Source organism: Pan troglodytes, chromosome X, assembly GCF_028858775.2.
Source record: "Pan troglodytes isolate AG18354 chromosome X, NHGRI_mPanTro3-v2.0_pri, whole genome shotgun sequence".
NCBI lineage: Eukaryota > Metazoa > Chordata > Mammalia > Primates > Hominidae > Pan > Pan troglodytes.
This window is the reverse complement of record NC_072421.2, coordinates 44,683,595-44,703,857: the sequence shown is the minus strand read 5'-3', so window position 1 is coordinate 44,703,857 and position 20,263 is coordinate 44,683,595. Positions and strand designations below refer to the sequence as shown.

The window sequence follows — 20,263 nt, the reverse complement described above, 5'->3', positions numbered from 1 at the left end:
TGTTAGTCAGGATGGTCTCGATCTCCTGACCTCGTGATCCACCTGCCTCAGCCTCCCAAAGTGCTGGGATTACAGGCGTGAGCCACCGCGCCCAGCCAGTTCTTAAGGTTAAAACTGGTTATAGATGTGTATGTATCTATGTCATAGTTGAAATTAAAAACAAAATCACAGAATAATCTGTAGAAAAATATATCTTTTTTGTTTTCTTTTCTTTTTTTTTTCTTTTTCGAAATGGAGTCTCACTCTGTTGACCAGGCTGTAGTGCAGTGGTGTGAACATGGCTCACTGCAGCCTTGACCTCCTGGGGTCAAGCAATTCTCCCATCTCAGCCTCCCAAGTAGCTGGGACTACAGGCGTGTGACACCACATCTGCCTAATTTTTTTTTTTTTTTAAGAGTTGTGTTTTTGCCATGTTGCCCAGGCTGGTCTTGAACTCCTGAACTCAAGCAGTCTTCCCGCCTTGGCCTCCCAAAATGCTGGGATTACAGGCATCAGCCACCGTGCCTGACCAAAAATATATCTTTATATATTTGTCACTTGATTGTGTATATCTGAAAAGCGATTATGCAAACCCTGCAACTATTATTGACATTTTCTCCATTTGCAGGTTGTAGAACACGTAGAGCCCTTACGTCCCTACGAATCCCTCGACACCCTGAAACAGTTCCTCCAGTATCATGGCAAGATTTTGTGTTTCTTCTGCCTGTGGGATGACTCAGTCTCAATGTTTGGAGACCGTAGAGAACTCATCCTGCATTACTTCTTGTGTGATGATACTATTGAAATCAAAGAATTGCTTCCACACAACTCAGGCCGAGATGCTCTAAAAATGTTCCTCCGGAGGAGTAAGCTACCCAAGGTGAGCAGTGGATATAACCACTTTGAATTTGCTTGTGGGTCAAGAGACTAGTCACTGTTTGGAATGTTGTGTGTTATGACTATATGATGATAGTAACCATGCACTAGTGCAGGTATTTAGAAAACTTTCCTTTTGTGCCCTCTGTTAATATACATCTGTGAAAGTAATACAGAGAATATGATCAATTAGAGTTGGAACATTGAAGTTAAGGCAAGTAAAGGAAAAAAGTCAAATGTAAGAAAAAGCACCTATTCATCATTGAGTTCACATCCAGTTTTATGAAACTAAATGACTCCTTAGTAAAAGAATTGCTTGTGGCTTTGGACAGGGCACTGCAGACTACTGAAGAGAGCCCATGGTTTGGTCTGGGTTGTGAATACAAACACACACTTATACACGTGCACCTACATGTGCATGTACACATGCACTCACAAACATACACATGCAAGTTTACAAACCAAAGTGCCTTTTCTGAATGTAGCAACTAGTCACCAACTAGCCACTAGCTAGTGGCAGTGATGACTTTTGCATTTTATTTAACATTAAAAAGTGTTGTCAGATTGATTTCTACAAATATTTATGGCCATTTGAGAGCTCATGTAATTTGGGTGCAGCAGAAACAGCCCAGACCTGGATTAGAGTTGTGAGTCTGCCCCTTAATAGCTGTGTTACCTTGGGCAAATCACTTAACCTCTTTGAGCTTATTTCCCCATCTTTAAAATGTCATAACATAGTAAAAAAAAAAAACAAAAAAACACCATCTAAGGACCTGTAAACACCTATAAGGACACTTAAGAACATAAAGGCTTTTTCAAAAGCTCTATGTTATATTTTCTTTCTTATTTGGATAAAGTGTCTTCTTAGTGCACATGAAAAGGTTACCATAATGCTAATTTCCGAGGCAAATAACTGCTAGCCATTCAGTCGTCACCGGGAGGCTTTCCCAGATTCTCTGAGCCCACTGCTGGAAGCCCTACTGCGTTTGCTTGGAGGCAGGAGAGGCACAATTTGTCCCAGAGGGAGCCCTGGGATACCCATAGCAGGCAACCAGGAGGTGCCAGAAAAGCCTGTTTTTAGAATGGCTTTGAAAAATAGGCTAAATATAAAATAATAATGACATACCTGACATTTACAGTGTGCCAACATTAGTTAATTCATTTTATTCATTCATTCAACAAATATTCATTGAGTGCCACCTCTATGCCAGCCCTGGGGTTATAGTAAGAAAGGGAATGGATTAAATCCTACCACATCTTGTTTTGATTTTGTCTTCCAGAATTGCCCACCTAGAGTCTATCAACCAGGCCAGATAACAGATCGAGCAGTTCTCAATTCATATGGTGACTTTATAAAGAACCAAGCAGATGGCTACCTGTTCGATAGATATAAGGGAAGGAACCTCATATTTTATTACCTGTTTCTAGTGTGACTTCTTTGGAACCTGAACAGTGGGGCGAGTTACGTACTCTTCTCTTGTGAGATTGTGAATGAAATCGATGAATACATAAATGTATGCATTGTACTGCTATTTATCAGTAATAAACATGCTGAAATGTCTATATAAATATATGCAATGCATTGCAGTTTGTAAGTATAATACTACAGTGCTAAAATAATACTTTAGAATATTAACATCAACTGGTTGCTTTTTTATTTGATTTTAAAAATTTAGTTATTAAAGATTGAAGTTTTATTTTTAATTTCCTTTTTTTCTCTGGGAAGGGGTTCCTGGTTCTTTGGAGGGTCCATGGTGCCAATGCTATGTTCCTTTGTCTTTTTTAGCTAGGAAAAGTAGACCAAGAGTTTTACAAAGATAGTGACCTGTCCCTAGGAGTCACCATCAATGTGTGGGGAAGAAAAGTGCTCCTTTATGACTGTGATGAATTTACGAAGTCTTATTATAAGTCTAAATATGGAATTGGTAAGTGATACATATGTCAATTAAAAATATTTTTTAAATTAAATTGTTTGTTCCCTAATTAAGATTTTACTTTGGAGTTTCAAATGCTAGGCTCATAATAGCTACCACTTATTGTGCATTTGCTATCTTCCAGCCGTTTGTTGTCTTATATATTCCTAACAATTCTCCATGGATAGGCTCATTATCCCCATTTTAGAGGTGAAAAAAACCGAGGCTTAAAGGGGGCTCATTTGTCCAAGGTTATACAGTGAGCAAAGAGTGAGCCAAGATTTGAACTTGTCTGCCTGATGCCGGGGGGCTAAATGTTTTGGTTTAGCAATCGAAATGGAAATCTGAATGCTTTTCTTTTCACTTACTTCTTCTTACCACAATGGATATACCTAATTGAGTTATTGAGGGAATTCTCTTCTGCTAGTTTGCTCTACCTTTCCTGGTGAGGCTCAGCCAGGTTTTAAGCTTCTCTCTTCTCAGATATTAACTCCATTCCAGTAAGGTTAGTTCAGTTCAGAATGAAAATGAGCGATTGATTAAGCACCTACTATATGTAGGTCACTGTAGTAGACTTAGGAGATAGAGTTGTGTAAGAGGTTTCTAGGCTGGAAGGGGAACTGAGACCTGCAGCGTGTGACACCGTGTTATGAGTGTCTTGGAAGCTGGCGGAGGATGTGACGTGAAACCTAAAGCATAAACCCTCATTTGTTAAACTCCCCTCTACCTGAGGCTCCAGATACCTGCTGCTGCTAGGAATTGATGGGACTTGCTGACCTCCCAGTTTGGGACTGGAGTTGGGATAGTGGGTACTTAGTCCTGTACTTCTTTCTGAACCTTGGAGTATTCATATGAACACACTTCCCCGAGGGGCAAGATGGAAGCCAAGTGCAACCGCAGCTTCTTGAAAGACAAGGTGCTTTGTCACTAGAATGAGATGAAGCCATGTTATGTGTCTTGTTGTCCGCATTGTGTAGTATTCCTGGCCTTCTGGGAATCTTTATATTGTGAGAGAAGGCACATCAAGTACACAAGGGGGTTAGAGTGAAAAAGGCTTACAGTTTTACTCTTAGGTTCATTAGGGGAATTTGTTGCACTGCATCTGCATGCCAGATTAGTCAAAATGTATGGGCCCTACTGGGGCCAAATTGGTGGCCTCTTTTTATTTTATTTTCTAAAATTAGTCCCCTTCAGTGGACACAGTTGGGCATATTTGCCTTGGGGACTGTGGACAAGAAGCAGCCAGGAATGTGCAGGTGGCAGCTGCTATAGAGAAGCTGCTGGTGGCCCCTAGACTGTGGGAAAAGAATTTGGCCTTTAATAAATGTAGATGCCTGTTTGGAATCCGTCTTTAGTGTAGAATGAAAATTTAAATGTATATATCAAGATGAGTCACCAAAAACCGTAACTTACACCTGATGATTACCTTAATATAAAGGATGTGGTGTTCCAAAGCATTATATGATTCCTTAAACATAAAGTCTAACTTTTGGTTGATGTTTGTCTGTCAGCTTGGTGAGAATATGAAAGTTGCATTTGGGAAAATGAATGTCCTACTGGTGGGACTTAGTATGTTGTTAGGGTCTTAACGGCTTCTCTAGAAAAATTTTCGAGGCAGTGTGAATTCCCTGGTGTGCTCCAAATCGAGCCATCCTGGGTAAATGTATCAGCTTCAAATGTCCTATGGTCCATTTCAGTCGAGTCCTTGTGCTAATTTCTTTCTGTTCACTTCTTTTGTTCACTCTGTGGACTAATTGTATTATGTAAAAAAAAAAGTAGTCTGTGCCTCTAAAGCTAATATAACATGAGCATTATGCATTTAAACAGAAAATTATGCAAATGCAAAATTATGATGCATTTCATAGTCACACTGACTTTTTATATTTCTCATAACATATGTTAAAATATCCCATTTAACAGACACTATTATTACACAACATTTCTTGAGTTACAACAGTGTACTTAATGTAAGTAAAGACTAGAAATTATATCTATGATGAGGTGGAGGGGAGAATGAATCAGTGTTCTCTGATAATCTTTGCATTTGCTTTTCCTGATTTTTTGGTAAGGTTAAATTAATATCCTTAATGTTACTTAGATACAGTTATTTCTGCCATTTTAATTTTATTTATAGTTCATCTGGTCTCAGCAATTTTTTAAATTGACCAAATTACATGCGTTATGTTTTGGTATCCTTAAAACCCAAACCAGGACAAAGTCCCATCAATCATTGTGGTTCTGTCAATAATTGTGGTCACATTTCCTCCTTTGTCAATAATTGTGTTCAGTAGAAAACCTGGGTATCTCCACTGTGCAGCACGCAGGAAGGATCTGACAAGCAGCAGCAACACAGCTAGGGGCGTCTCTAGCAGGAAGTCAGGGGAGATTTCTAACGCAGTACGCCGCCTTGGTGCTTTAGTACCTTCTCCTGTGTAATGACACCCCAACATATTTTGGGGGAGAAAAAAATGGCAGACAAAGAGAAGGAGTTGGCCACAGTCCCAAGAAAGGTACATGGATAACCTTTCTATTTATGTAGAAGTGGAGGGCTTGCTAAAATTCCAAGAGACATTTGAGCTCCTGTGTAAAACTCAATCTCTTAAGATGATTCCTTCATACATTTAAGGATTCTAAGGAGAAGGTGATTCCATAGATTTCTTCTCTTTAATAGTGCAGTGGGACCCCCTCCATCAGGCAGTTTGGCCATCCTGCTGGCCCTGGCTTGCCTGCCAGGCTGTAGCATGTCACTCCCTCATTATTTTATGTGAATGAACACGGTCCGGCAGATGGAGGTCTGTTGATCTTTCCTATAGCATGAAGGTTGAAAAAGGCTCTAGGGGTTCCAGCAGGTGTTCCTTTCACTAAAAGGACAGGGATCAAATGTAAACTGTTCTTACGTAGGAATTTCTGCTTTAGGTTATTATTTGTCTATCAGTGGACTTTCTTATTTTTTCTTAGTGGCTGGGACAATGAAACTAGTAACAAGATTGTTCATTCTCATTGCTTTTGAACACTTATTGGGCTATGCTTAGATTCAACAAAAATCTTAAAGCACCTTTAATTTTGTGGAGTCATTTCTGGCCATCTCTGAATTTTTAGGAACAGCAGGACATTTAAGATGAGTGTTTAATGATTATTTGAGTGAATTGGACACTTAAAATTGCACCAATAGGATAGAATTGGCTTCTGGTCTCATCACATGGCCCTGATGGACCTAACAATTTTGTTTCTTTTGCTTCCCCTATGAAATGAAGATGGTTGAGATGGGAGGATTCTTAAAGATTTTATAGCTCTAACATGATGTGATTCACGAATTTAGGTTTCATTGAAATCATTTGACATGGGCATTGAATACAAGCACAAGTGGATTTACCTTGAAGCTAATGAAGCATAATCTTTAGAGGTCTTCCTTTCCAGGGGTCCCAATCCAAGGCCCTGGCCTAACTTTGTCTTAGTAATTTGACATTCTTTGCCTAGAAGAGCTTTGCCCAAATTATTTAAGCTTCCAGCCTCTCAAAACCTGTATTCATCTCTAGACTACTAGAACATAAGCAGTGAACGTTGAGGTAACTGAAGGCTTTTCCCAGTAGTCTTTCCCACTGAGATGGTAAATAGAAAATCACCACGAAGAAGCATTAAGACTCCTTTGTAATATGTATCATCTGTCTGCCAATTTGTTGGAATCTAGTCAACCATGGATGGGCATTCGATATATATATGTTTTGACAAGTCACTTGGAATTAGAAGAATCAGATAATTAAAAGACATATCTGTCTCAGGATCTAGCAGAATGCCAACTTGAGACATTGGGGAAGATGCTTTGTACAAAAATGTATACTTTTTCATTTATTCAATGAATATTTTTGAACACCTAAAACACGCAGGATGCTGGGATGATGGAAAACCAAAGTGAGGAAACTTGTCATTCAGCTGTGAGTCCAGAGCTTTGTGAACGTATGCAAATTACCCAGATAAATGGGATTTAAAGTTGGATCTTGAGCCAGAGTTTCCAAAAAGATGTATGTGGTGGTATAAAAGTCAGGCATGATGGAGTGGAAAAGTTCTCAGCTTTTATACACTAGATGGCACTGTGGGTGCAGAGGAAAGCTCTAAATTGGTTCTTTTGTTACTTAAATCTGTTGCAAAAATTATATGGTTGAGAAAACAACAGTGTGTTATAAGCCCTGTAATTCTAGGGGGAAGTGTAGAATGCAGTCCTAATTACTTTGAGATTCAATATGTGTCCTCTTTTGGTTAGACTGCTTAGATTGGTATGTAGAGTTGTATGTATATGTCTCCTGTTGAAAGAAACTGCTCAGGCCCAGATTTTTAAATAATCACATACAGCTCTCCTGCCATGGCTATGATGTTCTTCCTGAAATGAAAGACCAAACAGTGGTGCGTTAGATGTAATGGTTAGCAATGATAGAGTCTACCGCAATTCTGCCCAATTCCAAGATTTGAACTCTCCTCTTTATTTCCAAGACTTTTCTTTAATCACCATAAAAATAGCAATAGTTGAAGCTCACAAGTCACTTCTGTACTGGCACACTGGCTCCCCCCTTTCACTGAGTCACCTTTATAAACATGTCTGCTGTAAGCAGTCTCTGTTAGGATGTAACAATACTCTTTTGGGGATTGTTTTTGGGGAAATTTCACACAAAGGCTGCTAGGAAGTCTAAGGACATATGAAAGCTGAAAATGTTTTCAACAAGAGTTAGAAATGGCCTCAAGCCCTTAGCCTTTTGATCATCAGTTAAAAAACAAAACAAAACAAAAACCAAACAACCACCTTAATATTAAGAGTTAGGTTGTCTTGGATGAAAAATTGATCTCCATTTTCTCTTCCGGAGGTGTGCACTAAAATTTGTACTCTTCCTCTATGGGAACTTTGACAGTGGAAAAGGAAATATTTGCTTATGTAGAACTCCTTTCATACAGGATTGAAAACACCTATGTCATACTGAAGCTTGGGGAAGAAGTAGAAAATAGATTCTGTGGGAGTTTGTTTTGTTTTGTTTTAGGAAAGATGTGGCATCTTTTTTTGCCATTTATGTTGGGGACAAACACAGCGACTTGGATAGACCAGGTCAATATGTTCCTTGCTCTGGAGAGCACGGTTGCTTCTGAGATTGTACAGCCTCGCAAATGAGTACCTGAAAGCTCCTAGGCTATTACAAATATGTTACCAGCTCTCTCTCCACCTCTCTTTCCTCACAGATGATAAGTATATAAATAAAATCAACAGTATTTACCGCGTAGCACTCCCTTGGAGAGAGTAGGCAGTTGGCTATTTTAAAAGTTTTTTCTTTTTCTGTTTTGTTTGTTCGCTTCATTGCATTTGAGTGCAATTGTAGTCTTTTCTTGGGCTTAACAAAAGCTACCTGGGGCCGTGGCTGGTGAGAGGAAAGTTCTGTTTTGGTGCTTGTTTTTGAACTACATAGGGAAGTACTATGACCTGGAGTTGCTTTGGAGGCAATGGAGGGTACTCAAATAGAGGGTGCAGTAGGAGGAGATGGTGGATGGGGAAGGATAAAGGCGAATAGTCAGGAGTAAGTCCTGTTTGGAAAAGAATTTTATTAGTGAGTGTTGACTGAGATAGGAGAGGGCTAAATTACAGGTTAAAATGTGGAACGAGTGGCCTAAAGTTTCAAGTTTGAATTTTCATATTATTGGAAAAATCAGAGGAGAACAAAAAATATTCAGAAATGGGAATGTGATGACAAAATATAAACGTTTACTTATTTGACATAGATTCTTTTTTTTTTTAACTTTTGAACCAATGGTGATTATTAAGTGAGTTCCATGGTTTTTGTAAACATGATTGAAAAGTACTCTCACAGGATTTTGCTGTGTTTTGTTTGAAAGAGTTTAAAATAGTCTACAAAGATCTCCATGTTCATCTTGAAAACATAACAAACCTTTCAAAACAGCCATAATCAGGGCAAAAAAAATATTGATGTTTTGTTTGCCTTTGTTTTGTTCTAGAGAACTTTACCTCAGTTTCATGCAAGCCTCCTTCTCCTCCTCCAAAAATAGAAAGGAAATTTCCACCTTACAACGGTTTTGGTTCTGAAGAGGATTCTCTCCGTAACTGCATAGACCTCAAGCCCACACCTCATCGGAGGAACTTCAAGAAGTTTATGGAAAAAGACAGGTGCTTGAGGGAACCATGATTTTAGTCTGATCTTTCCCAAATGTGTTTGGGGTTTATAACATAGTTCTCATGACGAAACAGATGTCACGCAGCTCATCTAATTGCAAGTCCAGGGAGACATTATTATAGGCTTTTAATGAGGTTGATTAACATGCACGTATTAACAGGTTCTTACTTGAGTGCTTATTTTAATAAGTATCATCTGGAGGCCCCTAAAGTAATATTATCTCTAGTCTATGTTGCCTTTCCATATCTATCTATATATCTGTCTCCCGAAAATAGGAAAGATGTAGAGTAGGAGTTAGCAAGCTCTTTCTTAAAGGGTCAGATAGGAAATATTTTTGGCCTTGTGGGCCATACGGTGTCTGTCACAACCACTCAGATCTGCCTTTGTAGCGTGAAAGCACCACAGACAGAATGTAAATGATTGTGTGACTGTGTTCCAATAAGACTTTTTTTATGGACACTGACATTCAAGTTTCATGTAATTTTTACATATCACAAAATATTACTCTTATTTTGATTTTGCCAACCATTTGAAAATGTAAAAACCATTCTTATCTCAAAAGTCATATGAAAACAGGTGGCCTGGTAGATTTGGCTCACTGACTGTGGTTTGCCAACCCCTGCTATAGAGATTTCAAGGATTTATACGTGTTTTTAAAAATGTTATTTGGTGATTAATGTTGTTTTCACTTGAGAGGTTGGTTGAGTTCAGTAACCATAGGTTTCTCACTTGGCTGAATATAATTTTAAATGATGGACTTTCAGAAGTATTCCTAATAGACATGGAGAAAAACCTGCCTGTAAATCATGCATATAGAATGTAGACACTGCCCTCGGCTACTTTTTGCTTCTGCAGGGAGAGCAGGCCCTGGAGAAAGAAGTCAGGGGAAAAGTGGTGGGGAAACATTGTAGATGCTTGAATAGGATGTGGGCTAAGGGTTACAGTCCTGTGTGAGGGAAATAATGGATCAGGAGATTCTGGGGAGAAGCAGTGATAAAGGGAATGTGGTAAGTCTAGGAGAAGGAGAAGAAAAAGACATCCTGAATTTCATAAAATTGATTGGGGTCAGGTGCTGTTGTAGCACATTTGAAGGAGAGAGAACAGTAGTTATGTTGTATCTATAAAAGTGGTAAAAATTGATTAAGAATTATATAGAATGTCTTAAAGTCTGCCTTTGCTATGACATGATGTCCTTTGTCTTTCTAGAAATAATCTTTTACTTTTAAGGATTTTAGGGTTCTATTTTTAAGTTTTAGATTTGATGCTTCTCAGGAGTGGTCCCTGTACTTTTTAGAAATGCTAATTATTGTGTCTCCCCCACCCCCAGACTGACTGAGATAGAAGCTCTGGGGAAGGGGCCCAACATTCTGAATTTTCTCACGTCTTCCAGTGGATTCTGAGACACACCAGTGTTTGAGAACCACTGATTTTTATCACATAAGAGGGTTGCCAGCTTATACTCTGTCCTCCCTTATCGAGAACAGTGTTTAGGTGAGGTTCCAGGGTAGGATTTTTGATGGCTAACTGCTGTTTTTAAGGACAGCCACCCGAAGGAGGTGGGCAGGAAGAATGTCCCTATTGTAAAAGGAGAGGGAATTTTTCTTATAAGTAAACAAGATGAAATATTTTCCAGGGTGTTGCTTCTGGAACCCAGGGGAAAACCGTTCTTTGTGAGTAGTTGACTTAGTCCCTCTTTCTGTCTACACTGGGTAAACTTGCCCACAGAACACTGACTGTAGATGGTATTCCATGTTCTTGTCATGTTGTCATGGCTGGAGAATGGTAGTATAGGCACAAATGTCTCTCATTTTGTTCTTTCTGTCCACTGCTCAATCTGTGCCAGGAATACACTTTCCTCAAGCTCTTCTCACACAGGGACCATGTTTCCATAGTAACTAGCACATTCGGCTGGAGACTTATAGATGAGTTTGAATAACCCAAGGTTTTAAAACTGTAAGAACCTAAGGAAGATGATTTCACAAAGCATACAAAGAATAGTTTTTTAAAATACAAATAAACTGTGAATTGAGACATGGAATTGTACATGACACATTGATTATATGTATATTGCTATTAAAAATGTACTTGGTGCTATTGTTATGAGGTTAATGCTGATCTATGAGTCATTGGAGGGAATAGTTTCAGATTAAAGCATATGAGCTTTTGATGGATATAAAGATCTTCTTTATTATCTGGGTAGATATCACTGCGGTAGCCTGCTGGGCAGATTGTCTAGTCTGAGGAGGGAGAACCAGGATAATATCTTTCTTGCTGCACCAGGCTGAATTAGTTACTCTGTTCTTTGTGTGCCCACAGTACTCTGTTGATTATATTTCTAATAATAATATTACTACTATTACTGATTACTCATAATAAGCCATTAGTGGTTACTATGTGCTATGTTACAATACTTAATCTAATTTAATCATCAAATCCTTGGAAAGTAGATAATGTTATTGTACCCATTTTTTACATGAGAAAACTGAGGCTCAGAGAGGCCATACAACTTCCTCAAGGTGACACAGCTAATTTTTAGCTGAACTAGGAACTGAACCCAGGGAAATCTGACTTCTGGAATTTACCTGTCTTTCGACAGAACCTATACATATAACAGTGCATCTTAATGACTTGTTTATGTAATTTGTGGGCTCCTCTTAGACCAAGAGCTCCTTGAGGGCAGGGGCCAGCTTTATTGCTTCCATAAGAGTTAGTGCTGGCTATATATTTGGGGATCAATAGTTTGTCTAAGAAGAGAAGGAATGGATGAAGAAGTGAGCAAATAGAATAAATGTTCACTCATCCAGTTCTTAATCATGGATAGAAGAGACAGATGACTTCTCACCAGGAGGGTTATTATACCAGACTTGTGCCAGTCATAACCATATAGCATCCAAAAATTCATGGTTTAATCTTCATCTCTGTCTTGTTACAGATATTGTCCATCTGCTGTCCCCACCAGTCATTTTTTTCCTTCTTTTAAAAATGTTTCCCCATTAATAAAAATAAGCCTTCATGTGTCTTCCAACCATAAGACTCTATAGCTCTAGATATATTTGAGGTTTTTAGTAGGTGTATAGCCCTGGATGAGCCACTCATTATCTTAGTGAATAACTAGTTCTTGAATCCCTGCTGTGTGCCAAGCAGTGTTCTGGGTGTTTGTGATACATCAGTGAACAGAATAGACACCAAGGCCTGCCATCGTGGAACTTATATTCTAGTTCTGGGAGGTGGACCATCAATTAATACATAAGTAAATTATGAAGTATTTACAAGACGTTAAGTACTGTGAAAAAAATAAAGAAGGTATTAAGTTGCTGTGGAAAGAATAAAGGCAGATTGGGAGTATGGGGCTGAGGAACATTCCTGGTTGCAATTTTAAATAGTGTGGTCTTGATGGACTTTACTGAGGAGAGGAAATGTGCTCCAGGCAAAAGGAACAGTCAGTGTAAAGGCCCTGAGCAAGAAGTGTGCTTGGGATGTGCAAGGAGCATCCGGGAGGCCGACATGGATGGAGTAGATGAGTAAAGAGCAGAGCACACAGAGAGGAGATGAGAGTGTATGGGGGACTGGGTACACAGGGCTCTACAGACTGTTTAAGGATGCTTTTGACTTTGAGTGATAAGGGGGCCATTAGAAAATTTGAGCAGAGAAGTGACTTGAGCTGATTTTCTTCTTAAAAGAACCATTCCAGTGTAGTGTTGAGAGCAGACTATAGATGGCAGTGGTGGAAATTAAGACTGGGTAAGAAGCTACTGCAGTAGTCCAAGAGAAAAGTTTTGGTGGCTCAGATCTGGGTGAGCGCAGTGGAAGTGATGAAATTAATTAGTGGATCCTGGAATTATTTTGAGGGTAGGGCCAGTGGGATTCCCTGACAAACTGGTTATGAAGTATGAAAGAAGTGAGGAGTTAAGATGACTCTCAAGATTTGGGCTTGAGCAACTGGAAGGGTAGAGTTGCCATCTACTGAGATGAGAAAGACTGGAGATAGGGTAGGTTTAGGGACAAGAGTAGAAGTTCAGTTTTAGAACCAGTTAAGTTAAGGATGTCTATTAGATATCAAGTGGCAATACCAAGTAGGCAGTTGGATACATGTGTGAGTATAGGGTTCAGAAGATAGGTGAATGTGGATGCCATCAGCATGTAGATGGTATTTAAAGCCATGATACCAAATTGTATTAAAGCCTTGAGATTGGATGAGATCACCAAGGGAGTGAATATACCTAGAGCAGAGCATGACCAAGGAATAAACTCTGGAACATCCCCAATTAGGAGCTTGGGGAAAAAAGGAGGAACCAACAAAGGAGACTAAAAAGGAGCAAACAAGGAGGTAGGAGCAAAACCAAGAGAATGCTGGATCCCAGAAGCCAGTGAAGCAAGAGTAACACTGAAGGAGTGATCATTTGTGCCAATTGCTGCTGATTGGTTAAGTTAGATAGGCACAAAAAATTAAGCATTGGAATTGGCACCGTGGAGATCATTGTTGACCTCTACAAGAGCAGTTTAGGTAGAGCAAACCTAATGGAAATGGATTCAAGAGAAAATGGGAGAAGAATTTGAGGTAATGATTTTAGATAACTCTGGGCTGTATGTAGAAAAAGTTAAGACATGGCTTCTGGACCTAGGAACTTATAATTTGTTTGGGGACAACGGGAATAAACACATTTTTAAAACAACCATCCAAGAGTACAAGTCTATATAGAGCTAAATTGGGTGTGGCCTTACAATTGATGCAGGAGGTATAAGTAGGTGGTCAGCTGGAGCATTGTGATAAAAAAGAATATTCTGGGAAGTTTGAGAAGTAGTTATTAGGGAAATATCTGAAAACATTTGCAGTGCTTCTCAAAGTATGCCCAGGGGACCACCTTATCAGAATCTTCTGGGGTGCTTATTAATAATGCAGGTTTCTGGAGATGTGAGCTAACTACTGAATCCCCCCATATCTCTGGGGATTGGACTCTGGATTCTATATATTTAACAAGCTCCCCAGGTGACTTTTATATATAATAAACTTTGTGAACTGCTATTCTAAAAGTTTTATTGAGTAGATTATATTCTCAATTGATGAGATCTCCAGAACACTAGATTTAGGTGAAAAAAAAGGCATATTGAACGTGTGAAAAACCCACACTTAACATGTACACTTATAAATTATAAGAAGTTAAATTTACAGTAATATTCCTTTTCCTGAAGTTAGACCTTCCTCAGTTGTTTCAGTGATATTTCTAGTATCTGAAATGTTATGGCTTTCTTGTGTGAGAGGGGCTACCAAATCTATTTGTTACATATAAATCCAATTATGTACCAGAGAAGATGGTTGACAAGGCATAGCTTCCCCCCACACTATATGAGGTCTGTCTGAAGCCTGGAAACTGGGTACAGAGAAAACAGCCATGCAGACCTGGCTGCTTTGCTCAGGCTGTTCTGGGGTGAGCCTTCCAAACTGCTGCACACCGTCTCACATGGGGCCTCAAGCCTAGGAATCTTGGTGCTATCCTTTTTCAGCCCGGATTCTTGTACAGCCTGAGAAAGGAGCAGAGAAAAGCACTTTTTGCCTCTGCAAATCAGAAATACTTGGTTTATTTTTTAAATCACTGTGAACACAAGGAAAGAATGATTTTCAGTATAGGAGACCCTGCAAGGGAAGACTTCTCTGCTTAGAGTTGTGACAGAGGACATGGTTTATTCTCCTGTGTACCTCCCTGGGGTAATGATTTTAGTTATCAAAGACCTCTCCAAGGGTTTACTGTTTCTTACAAAGTCCACCTTTCACTAGCGGATATCCACAGACATGCTTCTGCTACAGACCATAAATCAATTTCTTCAGTGACCAGGCAATCAACTTTGGTAACTTTTAATTCTATAATTTGATCCTATCTTTAGTCTACTAGACTATTCTATTTATGCGTAGAATTCTGAGTGCAAATTCCAATCAATGCAGATCTCATAACAATTTTCCATAAACATTTATTGAATACTTACAATGTAAAAAGTATTATATTAGATAATGGTTAATAAGACAATCTTTGTCCTTGGAAAACAGACTTGTAATGGCTTACAATACGAGTGATAAGCACTATTTAAAAAAAAAAAGGTGGGTCTATCATATTTATTATAGCATTTGAAAAAGAAAAGTTAATTTTTCCCTTGAAGGAAGTTGGGGGGTTGCTGGGGAGCTGGAGGAGTGAGTCTGAGAGGGGAGGATGTGGGCTGGAAGACAGAAAAGTAAAGGGCATGAGACAGTGAGTGGTGAATGGGGGAGGTAGCCCCAGATACTGGCAGAGCCCAGGATTGCCCAGGCAGTAGGGCTAGGTGCTTGCTCTTCTTTCCAGCATGATTATTGTGATTGGTGACTAGCCTTGTCATTAGAGAACAGCCTGTTAGTGCAGCTGGTTTGAACAGTGGGTTTATGACGTTTGTTTTGGGTTCATTTTCCCAATGTGTTACCCAGGACATGTAAAGAATCAGAGATATCTTAGTATACTGAGAAAATTCCTCTGCATTTAGATTTAGAACCTTAATTAGAAGATGGTTGAACTCTTTCACTTTGGACAGTTTATGCCTACTATATTAAAGCCATATTATATCTTTTGCAGACTTTTAAAAACATGTGGAAGATTACCTGTATAATGCTCTAACTCTCATTTCTCTTCCATTTAGCTATGGCTCCAAAAGCAATATACTCCGTTTTTTTGCAAAACTAGTCACAGACAAATGTGTTGACTTGGACAGGATGTTTGTTATTTCATATTATCTCGGTGATGACACCATTTCAGTGTTTGAACCTATAGAGAGGAATTCAGGTAAGAGATATACTCTTCACAGTATTTTCTTGAGAACATTTTAAGTGTCTCTTCATGTTGAAAATTAGGGAACATGATCTGATTTTGTAGCTTAGATTATCTACAATAGAGGCTTTATAAAAAAAAACCCTGAACAATAGGGTTCTTTTTACAGATCTCTTAAATGGGAACCTAAACATTTAAAATGATAGAAGTGGAACAGTTTTGGTTGGCTTAGGGCTGGGAGACCTGGGGTTACCTCCTTCTTGCCACTATCCCCACTTCCGCTGTGGCCTCTGAGGCACCTCTGTGGAACCCAAGGGCTTCAAAATCATGGTCTGAGTACCACTAGTTTTACTTGTAGCCAGCAAGCCAAGAGGAAGTCTGTGTTCTTGGTAGTCCCACTTACAACATTTTTGTTTGGCTGTAAGACAAGAATCCCAGGTACACAAATTCAATCGTCAGGGTCCATCTTTATCTGGTCCTTCTGTCTGTTGAGGTTGTTGCCAAGGTTCCAGCACTCAGGCCCACAGAATGCCTCTCTGTAATATGCTGGTACCACCGTCATTGCTGAGGAGAGGCATTGACTTGCCCAATCATGGCACTGTAGGATCCTGTTCTTTGTCTCAACATGTTTAGAACTTTTATCAGTGCTGAAGACACGCATTTGGGAAGAATAATCAGTGATGTGCTGGTTAACTGGCTCTTTGAAAAGATTTTAAAAGCCCTGATTTGTACTGTTTGCCAGTTTCCATGGTGTGAATACCCCAACCATGGCCAATTTCAAGCAGCCAAGAGTTTAAAAACTGGCTTGCAAAATCTCTGAAAATTCAACTGTCAGCTCCTATGAGCTGGTATGAGCTACTTAGCACACCAATGAGTAAGGAATAACTTGTATAACTAAGGCTCCAGAGTGATTTGAATAATGGATCAAATCTTAAAATATGAAATTGCATAGGGATGAATATAAGTCATGCTCTTACAGGTCAAAAATCAACTCTATACACTTAGAATGGGGAAGATGTGGCCAAACAAGTTGCAGCATGTATGAAATAGAAAGGAGTGATGGTAGTCAACAACAAGCTTACTAGTAATCCTAGTGGCCATGATTGAGAACTTACTATTATCCTTACAAGGACTTTATGAGGTTAGGTTTTGTGTTAGTCCAGCTCATCTAAGAAGCAAATGCCAAGACAGGATTAAATATGCAAGAGATTTAAGAGGGGGAATGCTGGTGAGGGAAAATGTGGAAGGAGCCAGAAGAGGCTGGGAGAGCTGTCAGACTGTAGTGCAGTTCTGATGCCTGTGAAGCACAAAGGAAAGGAAGAAAGAGGGAGTCTTAGACTGCAGTGAAATTCTAAGAAAATTTCGACAAGGTTGACAGGGAGTCCTTGAGGCAAAGTTGCTAGTTGGAGGAGTCCTTGTTTAGTAGGAGTGAGCCTGTCTTACTGTCCCTGCCTTGCTCACTCATCTGTTGGCAGCAGCCTGTGGGAAGAGTGACCTCAACACACACCTGAAGATTGATTTAAGAACACAGCAGCTGGGGCCTTCCATCAGTTATGTTCCCCACTATAGGCGACCTGAGAAGTACATTTTCAGGGCCTCCACACATCTGATTCCCATTTTACCAATAAGAATTCAGAGAGATTAAATAACTCCTAAAGATCACCCAGCGAGCAAACAAATGACAGAGCTCGGAAGCCTGTGTCTTTTTACCACCTATCATTTCTGAATGTGGTAGGAGGAGTGGGATGAAGTGACCAAAAAGCTTATCTGGTCTCAGGCTATATTTATAGGTCTGTAGATTTCAGTTCAGTATCAGAAGATGCTGGAGTTCCCTGTTCAACTCTACTGGCTACTTCCCAAGAGGTCAAAACAAATAATGTCTAGAAGAGAACAGATGAAATGATGACAGTTCTGGAAAGTAAGAAATATGAGGCATTACTAAAAGAAGCAAAGGAATTTTACCTGTAGGAAAAAAAGACTTAAGGGGACTCCCATAGTTATCTTTAAACACTTAAGTAATCTCCTTTACAGAAGTAGGGCATTTGCTACCTAATCTGCACGTCAGATTAAGTATAAGACATCATCTGGGACAAATAGGTGGAAATAAGCACAAGTGAGGAATTTTCTAACTGGTACTGTTCAAACGTGCTCTAAAGATGAGTGCCTTCCTGATGTTCCACACTCCCAGTATGCTGCTGGGCATATATAGGAGGTCCTTGCCAAGTGTTTATTGGACTGGGAAGGGAGTAGACAGAGAGAAGAAAAGGCTAGAATTACACACCATTTTTTCTCTGTTTTTTCTTTTTTTTGTTTTTTTGAGATGGAATCTTGCTATGCTGCTCAGGCTGGTCTTGTACTGCTGGCCTCAAGTGATCCTCGTGCCTCAGCCTCTTGCGTTGCTGGGACTGCAGGCACATGCCACCATGCCTGGCTTTGCTTTTTGTCTTGAACATCCTCACCTAGGAAGTCTTATTTCTTCACTCACTGCCTCATTCTTCCCTTAAGTCCAAAAATAACAGGCAATATGAGTTCACAGGTAACTTATATGGTGGTCTGTGCTTGAAGATAAAGTAACTCTGAAGGCAAGTCACGTGGTTCTTTTAAGAATAAAGGCTGCTCATGAACTTTTCTATTTTTTATAGGAATTGCTGGTGGGATGTTCTTGAAAAGAAGTCGCGTTAAGAAGCCTGGACAAGAAGTCTTTAAAAGTGAACTATCTGAATATATCAAGGCCGAGGAGCTGTACATTGGAGTCACGGTGAATGTGAATGGTTACCTATTTCGTTTGCTCAATGCTGATGAGTATACCTTAAACTACATGGAGCAGAATACAGATAAGGTGAATTTACTTTGTATAATTCTTGACTTGCCTCTCAGCCCTCCGCAGTCTGTGTTTTTCTTTCTCTAGGGCCTTTTCTTCTTCATCTTGCCACCAGTTGTACATTGTGCATTCACACATGTGGGCATGAATAATGGATTCGTGTGACTTGGCCACATGTCCCATCACAGAGGCCAGGTTCTTGTCTACTCTGTTTACATGCTGGGTTCTCTTCTGCCCAGCATCACGGATTCCAGGCACAGGCAGGAGGCAGGGCCAGGGTTGAATCAAGTTTCCTGGGTTTTCTGCTGACGCTAACAATGTTTTCAGAAAGAAATTCAACAACTATAGGAAAGGAAGAAAAATCTGGTGCCACACACTGTGCCGTCCCAGTTAATTGGCACAGGCCAACAGAGAAGGCCAAGACCTGAACAAACAGAAACCTCAAGGGAACTGAATAGTTGCTGGGTTTGCAACTTCCCATAACAGTAGCCACCTGAGGCCTAAATAAGGATTTAAGGATAAACTGGCAACAGTGAGCTCAAAGAGTTTTTTTTTTTTTGAAATAAGATGGCAGATGGGTACTGTTACTGCAAGTGCCATTATGGCAATGCTGTTCGGTAAAAATAACATATTGATAAAATCTTGATTTTAAATGTGGACTAGTTCGGTGTACAAACATGTTTATTTGGGAGTCATTGCCTAATATGGAAAAATCTATCTGGAAAATTTTATTTTAAAAGTTTACCTATAAGTGATAATATTTATGTGCCATTTATATACATACAGTGCCAATTTTGTCTCATTTATATATAAAATGGCTGGGGTTAAGTTGCTAAGATTGATGTCTCTGTGTACATCACATCATTCATATCAGTTTGGATCCTCTGAGAAGCAGACGCCAAGACAGAATGAGAAGTGTGAGAGATGTTGTGGTGGAAATTTCTGAGAAGGATAAAGGGGGAGGGGGCAAGGAGTGGGCAGGGGGGACCTTCAGACCGGGAGGCAGGTTGAACCCCTGTGGAAGGAGAGCGAAAGGAAGGAGGGGTGGGTAGGGAGAGCCTCAGCTGACAGCACAGCTCTGAGAAAGTCTCAACCAGGCTGATGGGGAGCCCCAGAGCACAGACTGCCCATCAGAGAGGTCCCCTGTCAGGCAGGAATCACCTGGTTCTAGTCCCCCTGCTGTGCTGTGTCATTGGGTGGGAACAGCTTGGGGAGAGTGTGGCCCCAGCAGCGACATTGCCTGTGAACTCTGTGTGAATCCGGAAGGTATGGCAGCTGGAGTCTGTCAGCCAACAATGCTCTTCTCCACAGGGTCTCTCTTGATAGGAGGCCTGAGAAGCGCCGTCCATGGCTGCCATGCCATCTCTCCATTTGTAGTCTTAGGGATTCAGGTTATCATAAAACCTTGAACCAGTAGCTATTCGAAAACACTGAATCTAGATGAGAAACTCAGTAATTGGGAGTTTAGATTTCTGGAGACCAGCAGGCCTGGCTTGGGAACCTGACTCCACATTAATAGCTGAGGGACCTTAGATATTGTATTTTTCCTGAACTTCAGTTTCTTCATCTTTGGAATGGGAGGAACAACAGTGCCTATTTGATAGAATTGCTATGAAGATTAGATGTGATAATGTGTATGAAGCGCTGAGCTAACCATGAGGCCCATGGTAAGCTCAATCAGTGTTGCTATTGTAAATTAGAGTTCTATTTCTAATCAGAGGGTGA

The 20,263-nt window shown here is 39.9% G+C and overlaps 1 protein-coding gene across 3 annotated transcripts in view; it reads left to right on the top strand.

Moving 5' to 3' along the window:
- Positions 1 to 20,263, top strand: part of EFHC2 (EF-hand domain containing 2) — a 199,231-nt gene that overhangs the window by 91,125 nt on the left and 87,843 nt on the right. For all 3 annotated transcript variants that reach the window (XM_016947523.4, XM_063804773.1, XM_063804774.1), the window contains 6 exons: positions 608 to 859; positions 2,136 to 2,249; positions 2,642 to 2,780; positions 8,757 to 8,925; positions 15,590 to 15,732; positions 18,360 to 18,556. In XM_016947523.4, coding sequence (XP_016803012.1) covers positions 608 to 859; positions 2,136 to 2,249; positions 2,642 to 2,780; positions 8,757 to 8,925; positions 15,590 to 15,732; positions 18,360 to 18,556 — 1,014 coding nt within the window. The remainder of the gene's footprint in view (positions 1 to 607; positions 860 to 2,135; positions 2,250 to 2,641; positions 2,781 to 8,756; positions 8,926 to 15,589; positions 15,733 to 18,359; positions 18,557 to 20,263) is intronic.